Genomic DNA, 22,136 nt, shown 5'->3' with positions numbered 1-22,136 from the left:
GGAAGAGTGTGGCCTTACAGTGCTCTAACACCCATCAGTTTCCAAGGTAACACACAGCATGATGAGGGCTCACAAAGCAAAACCGTTAAATCCTCTGATCCGCACCAGAAGCAGGACAGCTCAAATATCGGCCGCAGGACAAACATGGATGGAGGAAGTCTGTTGATAAAACAGCTTTTCCAGTGCCAGTTGTTTAGATTTGCTAAACAGTTACTGGCAAGAGATGACAGCCTGTTGTTTAACTGGTGCAAATTGGGGGTTTTGGCCATTATTCAGCACAATTCTTCTGTAATGCTCCGTGGGTTTCACCGAGAGCAAAAACTGCGTAATATGTAGCTGTGAGACACGTAGAGAGGACTCACGTGTTCATGTGCTGGTCCTTCTGAAAATCTGTGTTTCTTCCTCTAAATGCTGTGATTCAGCACCTTAAGATAGCAAAATTGAATTTGCACAATTAATATTTGTAGTATTGCATTTTAGAGACTGGTGGCAGTAAAGCAGACCCAGAACATTCTCTCACTCACTCAGAATCATGGAAAACTCCATATTTTGAAGGAGGGTAATGACAATACAGAAGAGATTTTCATTTAGATATCCTATTACCAAGCTTAAAAACAATGCAGTGTTAGGGAATTGTTGCACTGCATATTTTTTTCATTCAGTAGCATTCTGTGGCACTTGTTATAAAGTGATGTTTTACCTGATGTTCTACCCCTGTGTTTCTGCATCTCAGATCAAGGAATTTCAGATCTTTTGTTTGTTTAAATCATTTAATTTTTCACTTTTTGCAGCTTTAAAATTATAGTGGTTAAGGTGATTCAGGCTATGAGTTCAGAATTCTTTTTAACTGGAAATAAGTAGAGAGCAAAGGAAAGAGGAGGAACTTACTATATGTGTATGTTCTTCAAGACTGACTCCTATTTTTTTTATTTTGTTCAGTTGAACAGGCAAAATGGACTTCTCCAAACTCCCCAAAATCCGTGATGAGGACAGAGAGGCTTTTGTTGGCTATGTTTATGGAGTCTCAGGACCTGGTAGGTATTATTTTGTAAAGGAAGTAATAAATTTTGTTTTATCTAGGATCTTGTTAATCTTCACTTGAAAGCAGAGAAGTACAAAAGAGCTCTGGGTGGTGCTTTTCATCTTTTTTTTTTTTTTTCTGGGTGGGGGACTTCAAGAAGGATTACTGATTTATAGTCTGATAAACTATTAAAAAAGCTGCGAACAAGATGTTACTATTAATTAACTTTCTTGAAAATGTAAAGAGCAGAAGCAGTCAGTTGAGTAAAAACAACAATAGTAAAAACAAAAGGTAACCTTTCTGTATGAGATAAAGCCCCTTGGTTGGAAATCTGCAGGGCCCAGTGTGCTAAACTTCTCTAAAAGGGTATGAAGTATACAGTCAGTTCTCACTGAAAGTTTGCTCCTGTGCTTTCTGAGATACTCAGTCCCTGTCAGTGTCAAGCTGCTCTGTTTGCTGCACCATGGGCTGGGGGAGCTCAGTAAGGCAACAAAAGAGTCAGGGAAGGTGATACAATGTGGTGATAGTGCAGCTGGGAGAAGGAGGACTCTTCATCTTTATCAACTGAAATTGTTTAGGCTCTGATAGCAGCAGCTTTTGAATACATGCAGACTCTACTGGCTTTTCGACTCCCTCCTGCCTTCTCTTCAAGAGCTGAAGGAAAGGATGGGAATGTGAGAACAGAAGATCAGAAAGTATTTTTGTTAATGCAACATATTTGATGAATAAAAAATTCCCTATCTAAATAGGCACAAGTCTAACTGCAAATTCTGTAACTGCTGAAGTGGTACTTAGAAACAATTTTAAACTGACACAGCTTTCTTTCTCAAGAAGTGGAAAATGTATTTTTATGTAAATATGTGAATCCTGTGTGCATTACTGTGATCATGATATACAAGGCATAATAAATTTTGTTCTAAAGCAACCAGGACTTCATATATGACCTGCTGAAATCTTAACTCAAAGTGGTGGGAAGTTTCAGGCCCAAAACATGCTGCACAACAGTCTTCATCTGTTGAAAGTTAATTTAAGTGCCCTAAGATACACATTGCTTTTCTACAAAATAAAACAAAGAATAGTGTTTTCTTAAAAGCTTTCTGGGCTTCACTTTAAATGCAAGGGTATTTAGCAGGTGCCTTGGCTTGTGTATGTCAGCATCCAGATGCTACCAAGGTAAACAGGAGTTTAAGTGACTTGAAAATGCTGACCCCCAACCACTGGTTTATGTAACTACCAGACATTGGGTGAGTTTCACCATTTTCTTGTGGATTTTAATTTATTCAGATGAAAATGAAGCCCAGCTCACTGCAAGGGAGAAGTGCCTGTAGAATTTGTTTGTCAAAGTTGGCAGCATCTCACAGCCTCAACGTTTGCAATCTGTCAAGATAGATAAGAGAAATTATGGCCTGAATTGTCCTGTGAAGTACTACATTCTCATAGTGTCCTGTTATTCTGGGTAAAGGACAGAATGAAAACTGTATGAAGACGTACTCTTTCTGACTTTTAAACTAGAAATACCAGGAGTTGTGGCATCCTTTTGTGAATTTAAGAGTGTGTCCGATATGGCTGAATACCAGGTTTATGCTGCACAGTTCTATACTGGCTTGTAATGGGTGAATTTCCTGAGCTTCAAGAAAAACAACTCACCTATGTGCCTGTCTTTTGCAGTGGTCACAGCCTGCAACATGGCAGGTGCTGCCATGTATGAGCTGGTACGAGTAGGACACAGTGAACTGGTGGGGGAGATTATCCGGCTGGAAGGTGACCTGGCAACTGTCCAGGTGTATGAAGAAACGTGTATCCTTTTCACTGCTCCCTCTTGTGCTGCCAGACCACACAGTCCACAGTACTGGTGATTAGGGTAAAGAGGATGGAAATAAGCCCTCAATACTCTGGGGTCTGGCACAACATCTGTTCTGCATGTGTTTCGTAAATTTGGATGGTTTTGAGGTGAATCTTATCTTGTGTGGCTGTGTAGCAAGGAGACTTCTTTTAACTGGAGATCAAAGTATACCTTAGAATTCAAGTGCATTTTAATGCCTCTTTGTTAAGGCCCATTGACAAGTGTCAACCATAAATGGCAAAACTAAGCAATATTTCTTGCATCTTTTTTTTTTTTTTTTTCTTTTAATAACAGTGCTTGTATAATGTTTAAATAAGAAATGTAAAGTGGACAGGATGCCTTCTTCTGGACAGAGTATTTGCCAAGCATAATAGATTACACTTTTTCTTCTGCAGTGGACTTACAGCATTTTGGTCCAGCTATAATGCAGCATATATTCTAAAATCTAGGCAATTTAAAATATATATTTTTATTACATGTATATATATATGTGAGAAAATATCAGAAAAGAAGTCATAAAACTTGAAGCCCGGCCTCCCAAGGGGAGCTGTATCATTAGAGCCTGGAAAAAAGGTTGTACTGGCTCCCAAACCTTGGTTCTGAGGAGCTTGCTGCTAAACTGCTGACTAGGTGCTGTCTCTTTGTAATAATTTATCATTTTAGTTGGCATCGTTGTTACAGTATCGAGTAGCTTTCCATCAGTTCGTGGAACAAGTTTAAGTATGGTTTACTTTTAATTTCCTGTTGAGCAGAAACTCAGTCATAGGCCTCTCTGAAGTCATTTTGTATTTGATCCCTTGAGTTTTGTATAGGTTTTAGAGGTTTCTTTTGTATTCTAGCAGGGCCTTCTGCCAAGGTGCCGGCCCTTTGCAGAGAAAAGTCTACTGTGCATCTCTGAAGCTTAGGTAGTGGATAGACCTGACAACTTGATACAAGACAGGAGGGCAGTAGTGCTGGTCTTGGACAAACTCCTTTTAAAATTAGGCTGCTGTTGGAAAAAAGCTGTACAAGGCTCAAGATCAAAGCAGTTGTGCTCTCTAAACAAATTCTGAAGTGAAAAATTCCATATTTCATAACTATCTGCCTTAAACAGCCTAATATGTTTTCTAGATTTGAAGATGTAAGAAATGTGTAATGTTTTGTCATCCCACTGCCTGTCACTCCAGTGAACTCATCCATATTAGTTGACATTAGTTGCCAACAACAGCTGACTTGAACAAATGATCATAAAGCGGAGTATTTGTCACTATTTTGCCTCTCTAGAGGATGGTGAACTTTGGTGTTTCAGCAAATTCAGAATTTTGTATAAAGCCTATATGTTCATTAAATTATGTGATATGTAACATAGGATTAGGATTACCTTAAAGTCAGAAAAGGGGTTTGAGAGTATGATGTTGTGAACCTGATGACTTCTGCCTGGTTTCTTTCTCTTGTTCTGGATGAACTTTTCCTCAGCAAATCTTTAGCTGGTGTCTCTGTAGGAGATCCTGTGCTCCGTACTGGGAAGCCCCTATCAGTGGAACTGGGGCCTGGCATTATGGGAGCTATTTTTGATGGTATCCAGAGACCTCTCTCGGACATCAGCACTCTGACCAAAAGTATCTATATCCCCAGAGGTGTCAACGTCTCAGCTTTGAGCCGAGATATCAAATGGGACTTCACACCTTCCAAAAATCTGCGGGTAGGTTCTGACAATCCTGTGTTCCCCTCTTGCTCCTCCACCCCCAGAGCTGAGGCCTGGAGCAGTGTGCTGACTGCTGGGACCTGTAGCTGATGCTGCATTTATTGAAGTTTGCAAAAAGAAGTGTTAAGAGGTGGTAATGATGTTTGAGACTGGATGTGGATCACCAAAACTTACTGGATACAACTTACGGTGTGTTGCTGCTGCATATAAGAAATGTAGAGTTTTAATGTATTTACTAAACCATAGAGAAACTGGTGCAATTTCAGTAAGCACTAGCAGGAGCAGGTGTTGCCTGAACAAAAACAATGACTGCAGCACACATTTTGCAAAAGGTAGCCTTAGAGCTGGAAAATGTTATGGTTTTAGCCCTTTGCAGCATTTTTTTTCCAACCCTGCAGGTTAGCATATGCTGCCCTTTCTCTTCTTAGCACATTAGGTTGAGAGGTGGAAAAGCAACGAAGAAAATTCTTTTTCTCTGTCAGTAATTGCTCCTGTCTGAGCCTTGAAGGCACTTGAGCACAGGTAGTGTTGCTAGCAATGCTGTTGGAGTAATGAGTTATGTAAATGAGCTACTGTGCTGTAACAAGGAATTTTTAAAAGGGGTAATCACAGTGCTAGACTTAATAGCTGTAGTATTTTTTGCAGTTTGTCAAGGTTCTTTTTTAAAAGTTATGACTAATAGACCTGTTCTGATTTTAGGTTGGCAGCCACATCACTGGTGGAGATATTTATGGTGTGGTAAATGAAAACTCCCTGATCAAACACAAAATCATGCTGCCCCCACGGAATAGGGGTACAGTTACATACATTGCTCCTCCAGGAAACTATGACACTTCAGTAAGTCTCCCAAACAGCAGTTGGGTATTCCATGTCTCTTTTATAAGGTAGATGTACTCTTTCTGTTCTGCATGAGGCCAGCTAAAGTGTTTCATGCAACAAAGTGTCTGAGATAATGGTTACTTCTGCTACCCTGCCTGCAGGGGTTTCATTACTATTTAGTGCAGGTACTTTCTATGTATATGGCTTCCCAATGGCACTTCACTATGCCATGTTTGATGACCTCTGTGGGGATCTACAGTATCTTATGAATATGTAAAGTTCAGTTGCTCTTCAAAAGCATATTTTTAATGTATGCTGTATCTTGCACTGTTTTCTCCCAGTGGCCTTGTAAATATGGGAAAGAGCCTTCCCTTGGGAGGTGATGATTGCATGTTGAGATTCTAAGAGCTCTGTCATGTTACCAAAGGCCTGTGCAGAGTAGTTAAAATGAGAATTTGTGTGCTGGTCTTTGCTTTGTGTGCAGGTGTTTGCTTACTTTGTATGTGTGGTGCTCTCTGTTAGGATGTTGTGCTAGAGCTGGAGTTTGAAGGTGTGAAGGAGAAGTTCACTATGGTGCAGGTGTGGCCTGTACGTCAAGTCCGCCCTGTCACCGAGAAGTTACCAGCCAATCATCCTTTATTAACTGGCCAACGAGTCCTGGATGCCCTCTTCCCGTAAGTACTTCCTTTTATTTTCTACCGTGCAAGAAACCTCTCTCTTAGGGGGAGCAGAGGTAGGTAGGAGGCCTTGGAGCCTTAGGTTTTTTTAAGGGTAAGCTTTCACCATGTGTCACAGCATAATCTTAAAAGACATTTAGCCAGACTTCTCATATTTATTTGGCAGGTCAACCCACTGGTGGAAAAAGGAAGTTTAATAAAAATGTTCTGGTGCATGAATTTAGAAAAAAACTGGACATGCATAAACTTAACATAGCCATGTCACATCTGCAGAAAGGCTAGAACTTTCAAGCTTGCTTATCTTCATTTGATTGCATGAGTAGGCAATCTTTCCATGGTATTGAGGATGTGTAGTTTCCAATGATTTTGAGGTTCCCACTTGGGAAAAATGTTGCACTTAACTGTAACGCAGACTGCTCATTTAAGCAGCTAACTTCTAAGATATTGAATTCAGTTATTTTGGTCCTAAAATATTGTTCTGCTTACTCTACAATGCTAAGTACATTGTTCTTTGCTTAGCATTTGCACTCCATTGCTGCTTTCAGCAGCCAGTGAAAACTGCTTTGTTTCAAGTCCAAAAGCGGTACTGTTGTATCAGCATAAGTCACATACTTCAAGGACCGGAGAAGAAAAGGATGGTTAAATCCCTCAATTTTTTGATTTAGTGAAATACCTCTGTGTTTGTCACCCAGAACATTGAATGTGACTCCTGTCATTCTGCTTTTGATGAGGGAGTTCTAGTGGAAAATAGATTTTAAGATGGGAAAGAGCTGGTTTTAGTTCCTTGCAAATCAGAGTCCTTTTTCTTTACTCAGGTGTGTACAAGGGGGTACAACAGCGATTCCTGGGGCATTTGGTTGTGGAAAGACTGTGATCTCACAGTCTCTTTCAAAGTACTCCAACAGTGATGTCATCATTTATGTAGGCTGTGGAGAACGAGGAAATGAAATGTCTGAAGTACTGAGAGATTTCCCTGAGGTTAGTATGGAGATTTCATGGAGAGTAAACCTTCCTGGGAAGACTTGCTATTGTACTGCTATTGTAACCAAATAAAATATCATGTTGGTAGAGTGACTTGAAAATACCATCTTGCCTGCCTTGAAGCTCTGGCAAAAATCCCTTTTGGCTTGTTCAACAATTATTTCAGTGGCCCCTCAATAAACATCTTGACTGGTTTTTAGGTGTACCTTCTAAGTTGTTTAAAATAAAGCCAGAATGAATGTCAGAGAAGAATTTAGCATGGTTGTAAGCATCTTACCTGTCACTGGTCATGTCTCTAACTTGACCATGCATAGAAAATGCAGCATCCATATGCGAGTTTCAGAGTGATACAGTTAGCAGATATTAGTTTGACATATTAAGCTTTGGAATACTTTTTGAATGAAGTAGAAAATACCTTGTTAATAAAGAAGCAACAACCAAGCAACAGATTTACCAATCCTTGTACCTGTTACTATGTTTTAATGAAGTTCTTCCGGGGTCAGATAGTACGAACTGTCAGGTGGAAACTTCACTGTTAGAAATAAGGGGTAAAAGGCACTTGGGTGTATTGATTGGTGACAAGGTGGGAAAGTCAAGCTGAGGTGGCCTTGAAGGAGGTAAATCCCAGGGTATTCATAAGTGGAATTCTACACAAATTTCAGGGTATCCATTCTGTTGTTCAGGTGCTTGTAAGGCTTCACTGCAGTTAAAAAAGTGGGTTTATGTCCAGTTGTCAAATATGAACTTGGCTTCTTGTAGATGGAGGAAAAAAGCTCTGATTCCTAATGGACTTATGACAGGAGGCTAATAATTATTAGCTCTTTCAGCCTGGAAATCTGAAAGAGGACAATATGCTTCCTTTTGCAGTGGGTTTGTCATTACTTATTTGAATGGGATCAATAGGGATTTGGCAGTTGCAGAAGATGAGGTGGGGCTGAAGCATGTACATTAAAAAGTTAAGCTGTGTGCAGTCTGAAAGACAAACCAACATATCCTAAAATTTTGAATCTTATCTCTGCTCTTGGTAGAATAGCTGTGAGGAGAGTATCCTGATACAAGGCAAGTAAAACAGTAAAAAAACCCTAAGCATTGAAAAATTAACAAAAAAAAATTGCTACTGTTACAGCATGGTGTTTTTCCTTTTCTTGCATTTTAGTTAACAATGGAAGTTGATGGCAAGGTAGAAAGCATCATGAAGAGAACAGCTCTGGTAGCAAATACTTCCAACATGCCTGTGGCTGCCAGAGAAGCCTCCATCTATACTGGTAAGATTTACAAGAGGATAGAGAAAGTTGTGTGTATAAAGGAAACCACCATGCTCTAGTATTTTCAGTTCCTGAGATGGCCATATCAAGAGACCTGTCTAGTTTCGGAAGTAACCCCTTTCAAATCTTGCCTGCACCAAGTCTTAGTATCTTCATTGAATCTGACTTGTTTGCATATAGTTGCTATTTCTGAATATGAAGTAAATTTTGTTTATAAGGTGAACTTACTGTGCCAGGACTTGTGTAGGTTAATTCTGTAAGCTTTAGGTTTTGACTAGCTTTTTGCTGACAAGTACAGCCACTTAATGGACAGGAATAGTATTCTCCAAGCTGGCAGACTAATCTTTCCTTTGCACCCTCTTAAAGGCTTTTTAAAAGTTGTTATTTTATTTTTTTTATGAACAGTTATATCAGATATTTATCAGATATTTATCAGATAATTCAGGTAAAACACAACCTTCTCTCACACTTGTGTTCTGGTGATTTGAAAGGGAAGGAGACATTTTACAGAAAGAAGAGTCTTAGTTCATGGTTTCAGTGAGGGAAAGAGTAGCACCAGTGACATTGCAGTGTCTCTTCAAAGAAATACACCTGAATGTAAGATGAGTCTGAGCGGCTCATAAACAAAAATGAGGAGAGCGAGAAGAAACAAACAGCAACAGCAAAAAGACAATGGAGACATTAGCAAGAGGAAATAACTTCCATTGTCTGTTTCCATTAAAATATAAACTCAAATAATTTGGTTCATTTGCATCTTTCTGACAACATACAGGCATAGAATTCCTTTTTGAACTGTACCCTGCAGCACGCTGTTGTCTTTGTTACAGGAATCACCCTGTCCGAGTATTTCCGGGATATGGGCTACCATGTCAGTATGATGGCAGACTCTACTTCCCGATGGGCTGAGGCCCTCAGGGAGATCTCAGGGCGACTGGCTGAAATGCCAGCTGGTGAGTAGTCTTTCCTCACTCTGGTCTTGTAAAACTTTGATCTTACTCAAACTCTGAGCCTTTGACTGAATCTCTGTGTGTTGGTGTTGGCAGACAGTGGTTATCCAGCCTACCTCGGTGCCCGTCTGGCCTCTTTCTATGAGCGAGCCGGGAGAGTGAAGTGTCTGGGAAATCCTGAGAGGGAAGGCAGCGTCAGCATTGTTGGAGCGTGAGTGTTGCATTGCTTTGCCTCTGCACTGGCTGCAGCTCTTCCTAGCTGTTTTTGTATGACACTGTATCTTTTCTTCAGACAAAAAAGGTCTCGTTGCTCTTGCGCAGCTGCAGAACTTAAAACTACGGGAATGAGTTGGTAGACACTTAGTCGCTGTTCACCCAGACCTGCTGCTAGATTGTGTGTGGGGGCAGAAGGAATGAATGTAGACAGGTAGCTCTGTGAGATACGGAATCACAGGCACAGCAATCGGATCAAGTGGCTCAGGGAAGAATGCCATTAGAGTTCTCTGAGAAGTATGTCAAACCATGCTTAGAGCAGGAAAGAAGGGGCAGTTAGAGCAGCAGTGTGCGCTTGGGGGCATAATGAATTGTGACTCTCATGCTCAAATAGAGTAGAATTCCATGGAGCAGTATATCTCAGACTGTGATATGCTATGAGAAGCATGTTGTCCACAGGCATTCTCCTAGCTGATACTGGTTTGTGTATCATACCTTGGGCAAAGTGTTTTCAGGAGGGCCTCTGGCATCAGCACGAACACCCAGAGCTGATTTTTTGCTTTGCTTAGTTCTGCTGTTCACAACATACATACATAAGGGCTTTCTGCTTTTGAGATTGGAAAACTACATTTTTTTTTATCTCTGGGAAGGCATGTATTGGAGTGTTAAGCATAAATGAAGTAGTGACTGTATAGGTGAAGATCAAAATTAATTCAAAATCGGGATATTGTTTCCTGTAAAATCACTGCACTGTGTATTCATTATGTTCTATCAGCACTCTTGCTGAATCTGTTCCAATAGAGACAGGTTTGATGATCCAAGCTGGAGTTACTACCTGGAGCTGACATGACTGAAATTACACCTTAATACTGTCAATCAGTCACTGATGTAACTATTTTGTGGTATGCTTGATATTCCCCTGCGTGGGTATGCATCAAGCACTTTCTACAGACATATTGCAATCTGTTATTTACTTGGAATCATGTTGACTTTTCTGGTTCTCTGCACTGAGCTGTGCAGTCAGTCATATGTTCAGTACTTCACTTGAACTGTGAAAGCAACTCTAATAACCTTTCCCTGTCTCTTCCTGCTTAGTGTCTCTCCCCCAGGTGGTGACTTCTCTGATCCTGTTACATCTGCTACCCTGGGCATTGTTCAGGTACGTCCCACAACATTGTAGCTCTTCTGTCCACTTTATTAGATACTAGATGGTTGTATTTCAGCACATTTGTGCCAGTGGCTGGGGTGAGAGAGCTTTGGTTTGTCACAGGCAGTGTTGTAGGGTGTTTTGGAAAATGTTCTAACACTGTAAAAAGCTTGTGAAATGTTCTCAAACTGATGTGTTTGAGATGCCTTTGGAAGAGGGAGTGAAGGCAGCAATTCCTTCCAACATTGCCTGCTCAGGGATATCTGTCTGTCTGTCTATCTGTCTGTCCATCTGTCTGTCTATCTCAGGTGTGCTTTCTAAGTGCTGCCTATTGAGCTGCACTGCAAATGTATCTGTTCCACTGAGATGGAAAGCAGACCATTTAATATAGGTACATGGAAACCACAAAAAAATCCTTGGAGAAGCTGTCTGGGAGTGTCTTGAAACTGTTTGCAATTTTGGGAAAAGCAGTTACATCTATTCAGTCTCCACTTTACTTAGTCTCCAATATTGACATTGCTATGGCTGACTGCTCACTCCTGAGCAGTCTCAAGCTGAATAAATCTGAACTCAGCTAAAAGTTGCATCATTTTTTGAGAAGTGTTATTTGAATGTCACTGCTATAGTTAACAGGCTCCCAGGCTTCTATTTGTGAAGCCTTTGGCATGCTGCATGAACTCTAACTTGCTCGACTTGCTCTCTGTATTTTTTCTTTTAATTGCCTTCAATTATTTTAGTTCACTTTTGATTTGGAGAGCTGATTGACCTTTCTGGCTTCTGGCAGGTTTTTTGGGGCCTGGATAAGAAGCTGGCACAGCGCAAGCACTTCCCATCTGTGAACTGGCTGATCAGCTACAGCAAATACACACGAGCCCTGGACGAGTACTACGACAAACATTTCACAGAATTTGTCCCTCTCAGGACAAAGGCCAAAGAGATCCTACAGGAGGAAGAGGACCTTGCAGAGATTGTGCAGCTTGTGGGGAAGGTGAGTGACCAGTGTCATTAAGCCATCCTTCATTTCCTTATGGTTAGTGCAGGCTTTTGACCGTGTCTTAGAGCAGACCTGATGGATATTGCATTGCATACAAAAGATCACTGGGAGATGTCAGACTGTCACCTCAAACTGTGCTTTATTACAACTTTCCTACATGTTGTTTGACTTTTAATGACAAATAGTTTTTTCAGATTTGATAAACCTTGGCTTGATTTTCTCCTGTAAATGAGATTGTGGGATATCTACTGCTTGCTTTAAATTTCACTTGCTTCAGTGTTCTAGTATTGCTGAAATGCCCCTTGCTCCAACTTAAAGTACTATTCCATTGGAAGCAGTCTTTGTAGAGAAATTATGCAAACCCATCTTTACTGTTGAAGTCATCTGAAGGGTTAGTTTATTAGAAATCATGTTGCCAGCTGTGTGACAGAGGTGTTGGCATTTACAAGTTGGCCTGTGGAAACAAAGTGAAGTCTGCTTTTTAAAAAACTTGTGATTATCCATTTTCTCTTTGGAAACCTGTGACATATGGCTCCATTTTGCAGGCATTCTTTCATTTCCTTTTTTCACTTCAATACTTTGAAGAGAAAGGTAAACTTGGACAGGAAGATTTCCATTGAAAGCTCTCAGAAAGGACCCAGTGAAAACTGTGCTTCAGCCTAGCACTGTAAATATGATAATTGGCAGGTTCCTGGCACATACTTGACAGTAGTTTAATTCTGTGATGTTCAGATGAGCTATTATGATTTAGAGTTGTAGTAGTGTGTAGCAACATGTATTTAATACAGTTACTTGAAGGAAGTTTGCTTACCGTGCTCTCTCTTCACTGATGTTCTAGTCCAACCAAGATGAGACCTTTCATCAGAACTTGCCTAGTAAAGCTCTCTACTCTTGATGTGTCTTGAAAGAAAAGGAAATGGGGTCACAGGACTTTCTGCAGTTCGCTATTTACAAAACCATATTCTAAAAGACTGGTTTGCAAAGCAGGGTAGGCTTGAGTCCTTAGTGTGGAAGGGAAATTGATAAGCCAGTACTTGTGACTATGCATTGTTTTCATGATAGAAGTACTGGAACTGGTGATTTTTTTTTTCAAATCAACAACTTTGTTTCAAATAACAAAGGAAGTTCCTTTCTGTCTGGGCTTGGCTAACAGCTGCAACAAACCTTTAGAAAGGGGGAATTGTGAAAGTACAGTCAGTGTATTTTTTTCTTTTTAGCTCTGAATTCTGTTAGTCTCTTCATGATAGAAGGTCTAAACTTTCTGTCTAGAAAGCAAGTTGGGCTACTTAAAGCTCAGTCAGGCCCCTCTAGTAAAAGGATGATGAAGGTGGAGAAGAGCAACCTGTGGTGCCAAAAACAGCAGTATACAGCAGGCTTGTGACTGTCCTGTGGAGTGTGACAGGCATTGTCATCAACTCCTTTTCTTTTCTGGAATGCCAGGTGGGAAAAGGATATTGGTAACAGTGCAGACTAGTACCAAATCCTTTAGCTTGCTGTTTGATCTAGCATGCTGAAAACTAGTGTTTCTTCCATAAGGATTGAGGAAGGTAAAAATTAATTTCTCTTTATCTAGGAGGGTGATGTTTCAATGTATCTCATAGCAAAGCCATGTGCATTATCAGTGTCTGCTGGCTTTTCCATGGTGTTAAGCAGTGGGAAGGAAGTTCCCTTTCTCATCAGAAAGATCTAAAGCAAACTTACCAACTGTTTGGCCCATCATAATCTGGCAATTAGTTAAATTGGCTGTTCTATAGCAGGGAGTGAGAAACACCCAAAAGACAGAGTTCTGCTTGATGCAAACTTAGGAGGGTGGGAAGAAGACAGGTACCAGAAGACAGCTGTTCTTAGCCAGTACATACTATGCCTTCATGGACTGGAGTACTAAACTGATTGTTTACCTTACTTTTCTAGGCTTCCTTGGCAGAAACAGATAAAATTACCTTGGAGGTTGCCAAGCTGATAAAAGATGACTTCTTGCAGCAGAATGGTTACACGCCTTATGACAGGTGAGATCTGACTGGCCACTCTGCTCTCTTAGTCCTGTGCAGTCTGGACCAATACAGTTATTTTACATGGAAGCTGACCAGTGCAGAAATTAATGTTACTAATCCCTAAAGAAGTGGATGTGCTTAGGTAGCCCATTCAATAGTGCTTTCACATTGTCTTACCCAAGGCAGACCCCTTCTGAAAGCAGAACCCTTTGGGTTTCCCAGGTCCTCCTCTATTGTTCTATTAGCCAATGTTTCTGCAGTAGCATGTCTGAGGAGGAGAACAGGACTTTATTTTCATAGAAAACATCTAGAGTCTTCCTGTTTATTCCATCAATGCACAGGGGACAGCAAGAATCACCTTTCAGTTACTATTGCATAATTCTTGAGTAAGTTTGATCTGTCAAAAAAAACCCTTACTCTCTCTTTCTCCCTAGTGAACTCTGCTTTTCTTCTTTCCATGCTATCCTTGTGTTTTAACAGCCTGACAAGAGGCCTTTTTCTACTTCATCTCACTCCCCAGCCCAGATTAGGAAGTCTCAAGTACTTCATCACTAAAAATGCAGACATCTATCATTTTGTAACAGTGTATGCCTTTGATCAGGTTATTAGGGCAGGTCTGTGTGTATGCTGTAGGAAACACGGGAAGTAGCACATAAATAATAATGAGGTACCTTTTATGGTGCTCACCTACCCATTAAAATGGAACTGTATGAAGTTCTCTTGTCATAGAGAAACTCCCTTTCCCATGAGCAAAGAAACTTGCAGAGTTGTCATCCTAGGCTGTTAGGAGGAAGCCTGCTCCCTTGATGGACAAAACAGGAAGAAGGAATTCTGTTGGCTGCTCATTGTTTTCCTTGACTTGTTAGCATTGGCACAGATTGAAATGTGAGACTTGTAGAGCAGTGTCTAGGTTCCTGTTCACTCCTGTTTTGCCTGAATATTTGGGTACTGCTTCAGAAACCTCAGCTTCAGTTAGCTTCAGGATGACTGTCTTGGCCTGCAATTTGACTCTAAAAATGCGGGACCTATTTGAGGCAGCCCCTCTCCTTTGGCAGTATACATTAAAAATCTCTGGAGTAAAGCAGGCTGGCACTCTCTGTCAGGGGAGAATGTTGTTAACTGTTCCAAGATGCCTGAGAGGTCCTCTTCTATTCCATCAGGTTCTGCCCTTTCTATAAAACAGTGGGAATGCTTTCCAACATGATTGCGTTTTATGATATGGCACGCCGTGCTGTAGAAACCACAGCTCAGAGTGACAATAAGATCACGTGGTCTATCATCCGAGAGAACATGAGTGAAATCCTCTACAGACTTACCTCCATGAAGTTCAAGGTATGTTTGTAAGGAAGTGGGTTGTCCTGCTGCCTGTGAGCTTCCAGGGCCTCTGAAAGACCGACTCAGTGGTGTTGACCAAAGACCTTTGATAAAGGTCTGAACAGAGATTCTTTGCCATCATTTTGAAGACAGTAAAGAATTGGTTTGTGAGCACAGGAATGGTCAGTGCGGAAATCAGGTGATGCTGACTGCACAGCCTTGGCAACCTCACCTTCAGCACCTTCAACATCTCTTTTCTGTTACATATAGTCATGGTAACAGTACAAGCATCTTCTATTTGCTTTGGGGGTTTTGTGATAAAATTCTGTAAAAAGATTATAACATGTTCTAGGGAGACTATTATCAGAGAGAGGCAGCCTGAAGCCAAACATGGGCCGCATCATATATTATTGCAGGAGCGTTTCTTTCCTTAACTTCTGTTTAAAATAGCTCAGTTAACATTTCCATTGTTCAGTTTTTCCTGGATTTAAACTTCAGGCTGCTTATACCTGTTCTAATATAAAAGAGACTGCTGAAAGTGGGGAGAGGAAGGGAGGAGTAATTTCAGCATGGGCTTAAGACAAAACAAGTGGATTGGGGCGCCCGCTCTGGGTAAGTTTAGTAGCCATTATTTTAGGGTACAGCTTTACTAAAACTCATCCAGAACATGCTGGTGTAGCAGTTACTGGTAGGACAGTAGTAACCTGTGATGCTGACTGAAATATATGAAATATAATGCTTACTCTGTTAAAACTCATGTAAGTCAATACTGCAAATCTTTGGAGAACAAGTAGCATTGGATTAAATGTATTTAGAATTAAATGTTCTGCCATGCCAATGTATTCCATTCCTCCAGGGTACTGGCTTGTTTCTGTAGTAAGTGGGTTCCTGGTATATATTCTCAAAGCATCAAGAACGTAACAAGATGCCCTTGGGGACATGAGATTCTTTGAGAGCTGCTTATGTAGAGACAGGATAATTAAAACACTCCCTACAAACCCTGGCCCACCAGCAGGCATCTGCAGTACAGCAGAGCAGTGGACAGCATGGCTGAAAAAGGGAATAGTTATGAAAGGAAAATTGTATTCCCCAGGTAACAGTGTGACAGGTGTGAGGATTCAGATGTCCTGCATCCTGTAGTTTGGGTACTTGGGAGAGACAATGTAAGAACTACTGCATCCACACATGTAAGGCCTCTGTGTTCACCAAGAATTGCACTGACCCAGAGGATCTCAGCACTCAGAGGAGAATGGTGAAGACATTGAACAGATTTCACAGCCTGACAGTTAATGCTTCTTGCAAAGAAAGCCTTACAGCCCGAGGGCAAAGTATTCTGAGAAAATGGAGCTGTATGAAGATATTTTTGAGATTTTTATGGTTACACAATATTATTGTGAATTAAAATGAATTACAATTCATTTTAATTTGAACCAAACAACCTCTCAGTAATGGCAGAGTAACTCTTCCACTTACTGGGGATGCAGTGCATTTGCTGTGGGGCTAGGAGCTGGTATTAATCACTGCAGCTCTTAAATCACACAGCAGTAACCAAGACCCTCAGTATTTTTCATTGCTTTTCAAATCGGTTGCTTTTCAGTACAGTAACCACTGTTCATGTAAAAAAAAATCATCTCTTTCCAGTACCCATTCTGCCTGCTCACTAATGTGGGAACAGAATGAGATTTAAACCCTGTGGCTGTTGGTGAGACAGACAGGATGCAAGGACAGAGCTACACTGCTTGCTCTGCAGTTGGCAAGTGTTAATCCCGAGGTCAAGAGGTTACAGCAGTGGCAAACCAGAGCTGACTTAAGTACCATGGGTTTTTCTTGATGGGTCTGTTTGCTTGCTGTGTTCTTTCAGGACCCCGTCAAAGATGGTGAAACAAAAATCAAGGCGGACTATGCTCAGCTGTTTGAGGATATGCAGAATGCATTTCGCAGTCTGGAAGACTAGACTCGACCTCTGTGACCACTCCAGTTTGTCCTCTCAGTTCCTCATCTCAGCTCCTCTGCTTCCCTACCTTACAAGAATGATGCAACAGTACTTGAGTTGATAAATAACCGTATGTTTCCCCTGTTCATACTCAGAGAGTGTCTTTACAAAAAACATTCCTCTTAGTTTGTATTTGGCATTGCTTTGTGCGTCTGAAGTGGTGAGTGATGTGTGAATGGGCCTGGCTGAGTGAGGAAATGCTGTTGTACACTTCTAGGGTGGGAAAAATTTCACCTTTCCTCTCCCAGCTCTCCTGGTAACCAGTCTTTCACCTCAGGGTGTAACCAGTTGAGCTGCACTGGCAGAGGAGGTGTAGATCTTCATGCAGTCATGCGGTACATTGCGAGCTGGCAGTGGGAAGGGCATTTACACCTGGCATTTTGCTAAGTGACTATCAGACGTCGAACTCCCTGTTCTCAAACAGAATTTTTGACCATATTCTGATGACATTTGATACAACCAAAAATTCTTCACACTTTATCATTTCTGAGTCTCTCAGCTGAGTCTTTTGGTATTGAAATGTGGTAGTTCTGGTCCTCTCCAAGAAGGGACTAACTAGAAGGTGAGCATATACAAGCGACTGGTATAATTTTGTACACTGGAGAAATACAATTTTATCTTCCTACTTAATACAGATAGGACTGTTGGACTCAGCATCAGCTAAAATCAAAGCCATAGGTGCTCGGCTTCCAGCAGAATTTTACCTTCTTGGCTCCCATTCATCCCGTAAAATTTCCTGACACTCAGCTGCTTTACTTTGTGAAGCTTGTGACTGCCGCCATGTACTGCAGGGCATGGTTGGCAAGGTACAGCGATGCCACACGTGCTGACCACAGCGTGGTCCTTCCTTGGCGGTGCTCTGCCAGTGCAGTTGCCCCCAGTGCAATGCCCAGGTTATGCCAAGGAAAGGAAAGCGCGTGCTTAGCCTTCTTCCTCCACCTGTGCTCACATGGCCTGTTGGGTGATGGCACAGAAGGCCCCCAGCTCTGGTGTAAGAGGAATGTATGATGCTCAGCTGGGGGCGGGGGATGCATGGGGGAAGGTTGACGAGTACAAAATGTATTTACTCCTGCCTTGTTGATTACGATTCAAGAGAAACCAGTGGCTCTGGTGTTCTGCTCTGTGCTCTGGAAGCGCTCTGTCAAGCAGCTGAAACTGCTGTCTCTTGGGCTTTTTTATTGGTAAAACTAGACTGAGATGAGGAATGAGCAGAGTGCAGCCTTTCTGTCAAACTCCCCGAGACCAGCACTCATCCCATTGCTCCGGAGTGCAAGAGAGAGAGATGCTGGCATCCTCTCCAGTCTCTCCCTCTCGATTGTGTCTGGTGGCATCCTGTGCCACCTACTGCTTTGTTAGTCCTGAGACAGCACCTGTTGTTGGTGACACCGTGCCTACGTGAGCGTTAATTCTGCACTGAAGTATTTCCACCGGCGCCAGCTTTGAACAGTAGTGATGCAAAGGGATCTTGTGCTACGGACCAAATGCTGCCACTTCCATTATGGTATCAACCCACTGTTTGTCAGGGGAGAGCCCAGCTGAAACTTAGAGGGATTGACTATTTTTGGTTCTCCCGAAAAGAAACTGCTCCTCCAGCTGATATTCTGGTAGTGAACGCTTAAGTTTACAGCTCACTAAACTTTTGGTGTATGCTGCTTATTTTATCAATGAGCATGTGTGAATGAGTAGTCACCATCCAAGCCCTTGCTGGGCTCATCGTTTGTACCCTTCACCACTGTACAATGTAGCATTTCATGCTAGAAACCAGATGTTCTTATCTCTTTAAATAGAGGATGTTATAAACTTTACAGAAGATGTCTAAGATAATGCAGTTCTAATATTTATTGTGCTGTACCTGGCCCTGAAGTGTGACCAGTTCAAAGTTTCATATATATTTTTGTCCTTTTTGTTTTGTGTCTGTTTTCAGTGTTGAGATTCTGATGTTCACTGTGTCCTGCAAGTCTTCCTTCCACAGCTATGGGAGGAATTACAACATGGGCAGAACCCCACCACCTACTTTATCTTGTATATTTCATAATGTATGTTGCTGGAAATTGTGTAAAAAAATAAATTAAAAAAAATTGTTCAAGTCAATGAAAATAAAATTGATTTAAATTAGCTTTTGTCTGTTCTATTTTCTTATGTCAAATGAAACCTGTGCCACAGTGGTGTACACATCAGGGCATCACAAAAGGTCACAGCTTGCTTAAAAAAAGTTACTTCATTACTGTAGGGATTTCTTTAGAACTGTAAGCTTTTGGCATGGACTTTATACTTCAGTTCTCCCATTCCATTACAGCTTGCACAATCAAGAAAGAGTTACAAAGTAGGAAATATTCTTAGGGTGGGTATTTTTAGGATTACTTTTAATACAATAAAAGTGTAACTCTTAAGTTTTCCTTTTGCTGCCATGCATGCAAAACAACTGTAATTGTACCATTTTAGGGCGCTTGTCAGTTTGGATCAGAAGCTGAGCAGCACTGCTGGCCACAGCAACTCCTTTTGAATAAGGAGTTGAGACCCTGTGTAAACAGCAACACATAAATGAAGAATACACTAAAAACAACATATTTTGCCCATTTTGTAGATTTGACCACTCTGTAACACCTCTTTGAAGAAAGTGTTCTGATATTTCATAGAATATATTAAGAGATACAGCAAGCTGAAGGTATTCAAGTAATTCTGCCACCTCACCAAGGGGTGGAAGTCATAAGCTCATTTCCTGGCATCCATGGACTAGTAGTTCTCAGTAGATGTTAAGGAATCCATCAAGTAAAGCAATGAGTTCAGGTTTTGGCACTTTGGAAGTTACCAACTGGCAGTGTCCTCACTTCATCCACTCGACTTTTGTGGATCTGGAAGGCCGGTGTCACCCAGCGGCCACAGGAACACTGGTCCCCCCTCCAGCTGAAGGAGCCCAGCTTTGACGTGCACTTGGGACACAGAAGCTGCAAGAAAAACCCAGGACTTGGTCTAAGACGTGTTCATGTGGATCTAGTTAAAAACAGGCCGAAAAGCTAAACTGGAAGGGCTCTTTAGCCCTGGGGTGTAGCAGGCAGCTGTGCTGGCAGAAGGGAGAGTGTGGAAATGCAGCTGCTGGAACCTGATGGGATTCCAAAACAGTTTTACCAGGGTCCAAAAGACTTGGTCAGCCTGAGACCACAACAGGCTTCTGAAGTCTCACAAATCTTTCTCATAATAGAAACAAACAGCAGATAAACCCTGTCCAACGTCCTGGCTGGTGTTGTCAGCTCAAGCAAAGCACCAGCTCATTTCCTTGTGAAAGAATATTTTACATTTAAGAATCTGCCCATAAGCTGCAAAATTCATGGCAGAAAGGCTGGGAGCACCTTGTGTGGGGGTTTTCCTTTCAGGGAACAAAGTTCTGCCTTTGCAAAAAAAAACCAAAACAACAAACCCAACCAAAAATCCAAAGAATAAAGCTTCACCTGTCCTTCCATTACTCCAAGCAATGCTGGTTCCATCCACTGCACAGGCTCGATGAAGTACGAGGTGCACTTTTCCTGGCTATTCCCAGAAAGCCGTGCAGAGTCTGTTATCCTCTTGTGGGCAAAGGCTGTCGGTCCGATTCCTTCCGTGTGGGACAAAATGCTGGAGCTACGGAACAGAGCGCGTCTGCCCTCGGCAACAGGAGAAAAAAGAAGTAAAACAAACTTTTTTTTTTAACTGAGCAAGTCTACAGACAACAGGAAAGAGGGATATGGATGTCCTGACTCTAAATAAAGAGGAGTTCAAATTGTACATTCTTTGATTCGTCTAGAAGGTTCACAAGCACCACTCCAGGGAAGAAAAAGTTTTGTGTGGACACTTAGGCAAGACCTCATCCCCGACCTGACAACAATGACACACGCCCATTGATTTCCACTGGATATTATTCTCTTGAGTGGATTTCATAATGACATTTTAAGGAGAAACTTGAAGTATTTTATAAATATATAAAAATACATCTTTTTAATATATATATATATAAAGTACCTGCATTTCCTGCATCTGTAGAGAACCTCTGTGTTCAAAGTTTGGCATACAGTGGTAGGATCAACTGCAAAGACTTCTCGGGGCAAGTCTTGAGGTTCTGCAGAGGGATCAGGACCACGTTGTGAATCAGATCAGCTCAACCACGCTGCATTCCTGAGAGCAAGACAGAACTGTGCCTCTGCCCCAAGCACAGCCTGCAGGAGCCATCTTCTTTCATTTGTTCTCTCACCAGTTCCAATTGGTTAAGCCAAAAACACAAAAGCCTCATCCTGCCATGCCTAAGACTGGGATTTGCTTAATGCAGGGAACTGGGATATAGACTACGGCCTCAACCATGGTAAAATAATGGTATTTTGCTTTATGTTCTTACTTCAACAGAAAGTAAAGGCAAAGGAGGTTTCTGAGCAGTTGTGCCAATATTTTAGTGCCCAAAATACAGAAAGTCAGCTTGCAAATGGGAACTGCTAAGGTCAATGACACATAAAGGGCAACAGCACTGTCACGCTGAGTATGCAACACTGAGATCTTGCAAGAAAAGCTACAGGTTATTATTTTATTATAAAATTACACTGATGCAGACATGTACCTTTTGCACATTAAAGTATGAAAGTTCACTTCATTACCTGAATTTCAACTTTATCTCAAGTTTTGCATTTCTTTTTGTTTAATCACATTGACCTGTTTTCTGAGGATGCTGTTTGCCTTGCCAGGGATGTAAAAATCACAAGAAGTATCAAATTTACCATTTTTCCCAATTTGCTAAAGAGCGCAGCTCCTTACAGATCTTATTTCCCATGCATGTCTCAAAGGCACACTTTTACCCTCACTGATGAGCTGGGATTCTCTAGGGCTGGTATAGCGTGAATGGCAAAGTCCAGGCTCGGCTCCTTTGAGGGCAACACTCGAAGTCAACCCCCTTGGGCAGGGCCTTCTGCATTCATTCGGGGACGGCCTGTTCCCATCCTTGGGAGCCTGCCCCGCGCTTCGCTCCGCGCACCCGCGATGCTCCCACTCACCGGAGAGCCTCTCGCTGAGCATCTCCAGCCGGTACCGCTTGTAGAGCACGCTGCTGGTGTCCACGGCGCAGCCCATCGCCTCGTAGAGCTTCAGCTGCCGCTGGAAGCCCGGGTTCACCCTGCGGCGGGGGCGAGAGAAGAGAGGGCTGAGGGGAGCGGGCTGTGGGGAGCGGGATGAGGGGAGCGGGATGAAGGGAGCGGGCTGAGGGGAGCGGGCTGTGGGGAGCGGGATGAGGGG

General features: G+C 41.9%; 2 protein-coding genes across 4 annotated transcripts in view; one reads left to right on the top strand and one right to left on the bottom strand.

Annotated features, from left to right (window-relative positions):
- Positions 1–19,004, top strand: part of ATP6V1A (ATPase H+ transporting V1 subunit A) — a 30,548-nt gene extending 11,544 nt beyond the window's left edge. For 2 of the 3 annotated variants that reach the window (XM_015637218.2, XM_015637228.3), the window contains exons 2-15: positions 940–1,034; positions 2,690–2,818; positions 4,331–4,545; positions 5,248–5,385; positions 5,890–6,041; positions 6,860–7,022; positions 8,182–8,290; positions 9,118–9,240; positions 9,334–9,448; positions 10,546–10,609; positions 11,382–11,585; positions 13,503–13,597; positions 14,743–14,914; positions 16,758–17,014. In XM_015637218.2, the coding sequence (XP_015492704.1) occupies positions 953–1,034; positions 2,690–2,818; positions 4,331–4,545; positions 5,248–5,385; positions 5,890–6,041; positions 6,860–7,022; positions 8,182–8,290; positions 9,118–9,240; positions 9,334–9,448; positions 10,546–10,609; positions 11,382–11,585; positions 13,503–13,597; positions 14,743–14,914; positions 16,758–16,850 (1,854 nt within the window). In that variant the 5' untranslated portion in view covers positions 940–952 and the 3' untranslated portion in view covers positions 16,851–17,014. Of the gene's footprint in view, positions 1–939; positions 1,035–2,689; positions 2,819–4,330; positions 4,546–5,247; positions 5,386–5,889; positions 6,042–6,859; positions 7,023–8,181; positions 8,291–9,117; positions 9,241–9,333; positions 9,449–10,545; positions 10,610–11,381; positions 11,586–13,502; positions 13,598–14,742; positions 14,915–16,757 lie in introns of those variants that run through there. The other variant, XM_015637237.1, reaches the window with a different exon arrangement.
- Positions 19,005–19,217: 213 nt separating this feature from the next.
- Positions 19,218–22,136, bottom strand: part of DUSP12 (dual specificity phosphatase 12) — a 3,545-nt gene continuing 626 nt past the window's right edge. Inside the window, exons 2-5 of the mRNA XM_033514779.1 lie at positions 21,899–22,134; positions 20,883–20,979; positions 20,336–20,522; positions 19,218–19,834 (exon numbers count right to left, since the gene is read on the bottom strand). Coding sequence (XP_033370670.1) covers positions 19,673–19,834; positions 20,336–20,522; positions 20,883–20,979; positions 21,899–22,134 — 682 coding nt within the window. The 3' untranslated portion in view covers positions 19,218–19,672. The remainder of the gene's footprint in view (positions 19,835–20,335; positions 20,523–20,882; positions 20,980–21,898; positions 22,135–22,136) is intronic.

This window comes from Parus major, chromosome 1 (genome assembly GCF_001522545.3).
Source record: "Parus major isolate Abel chromosome 1, Parus_major1.1, whole genome shotgun sequence".
In the NCBI taxonomy this organism is placed as follows: domain Eukaryota; kingdom Metazoa; phylum Chordata; class Aves; order Passeriformes; family Paridae; genus Parus; species Parus major.
This window is presented reverse-complemented; position numbering and strand designations above follow the sequence as displayed.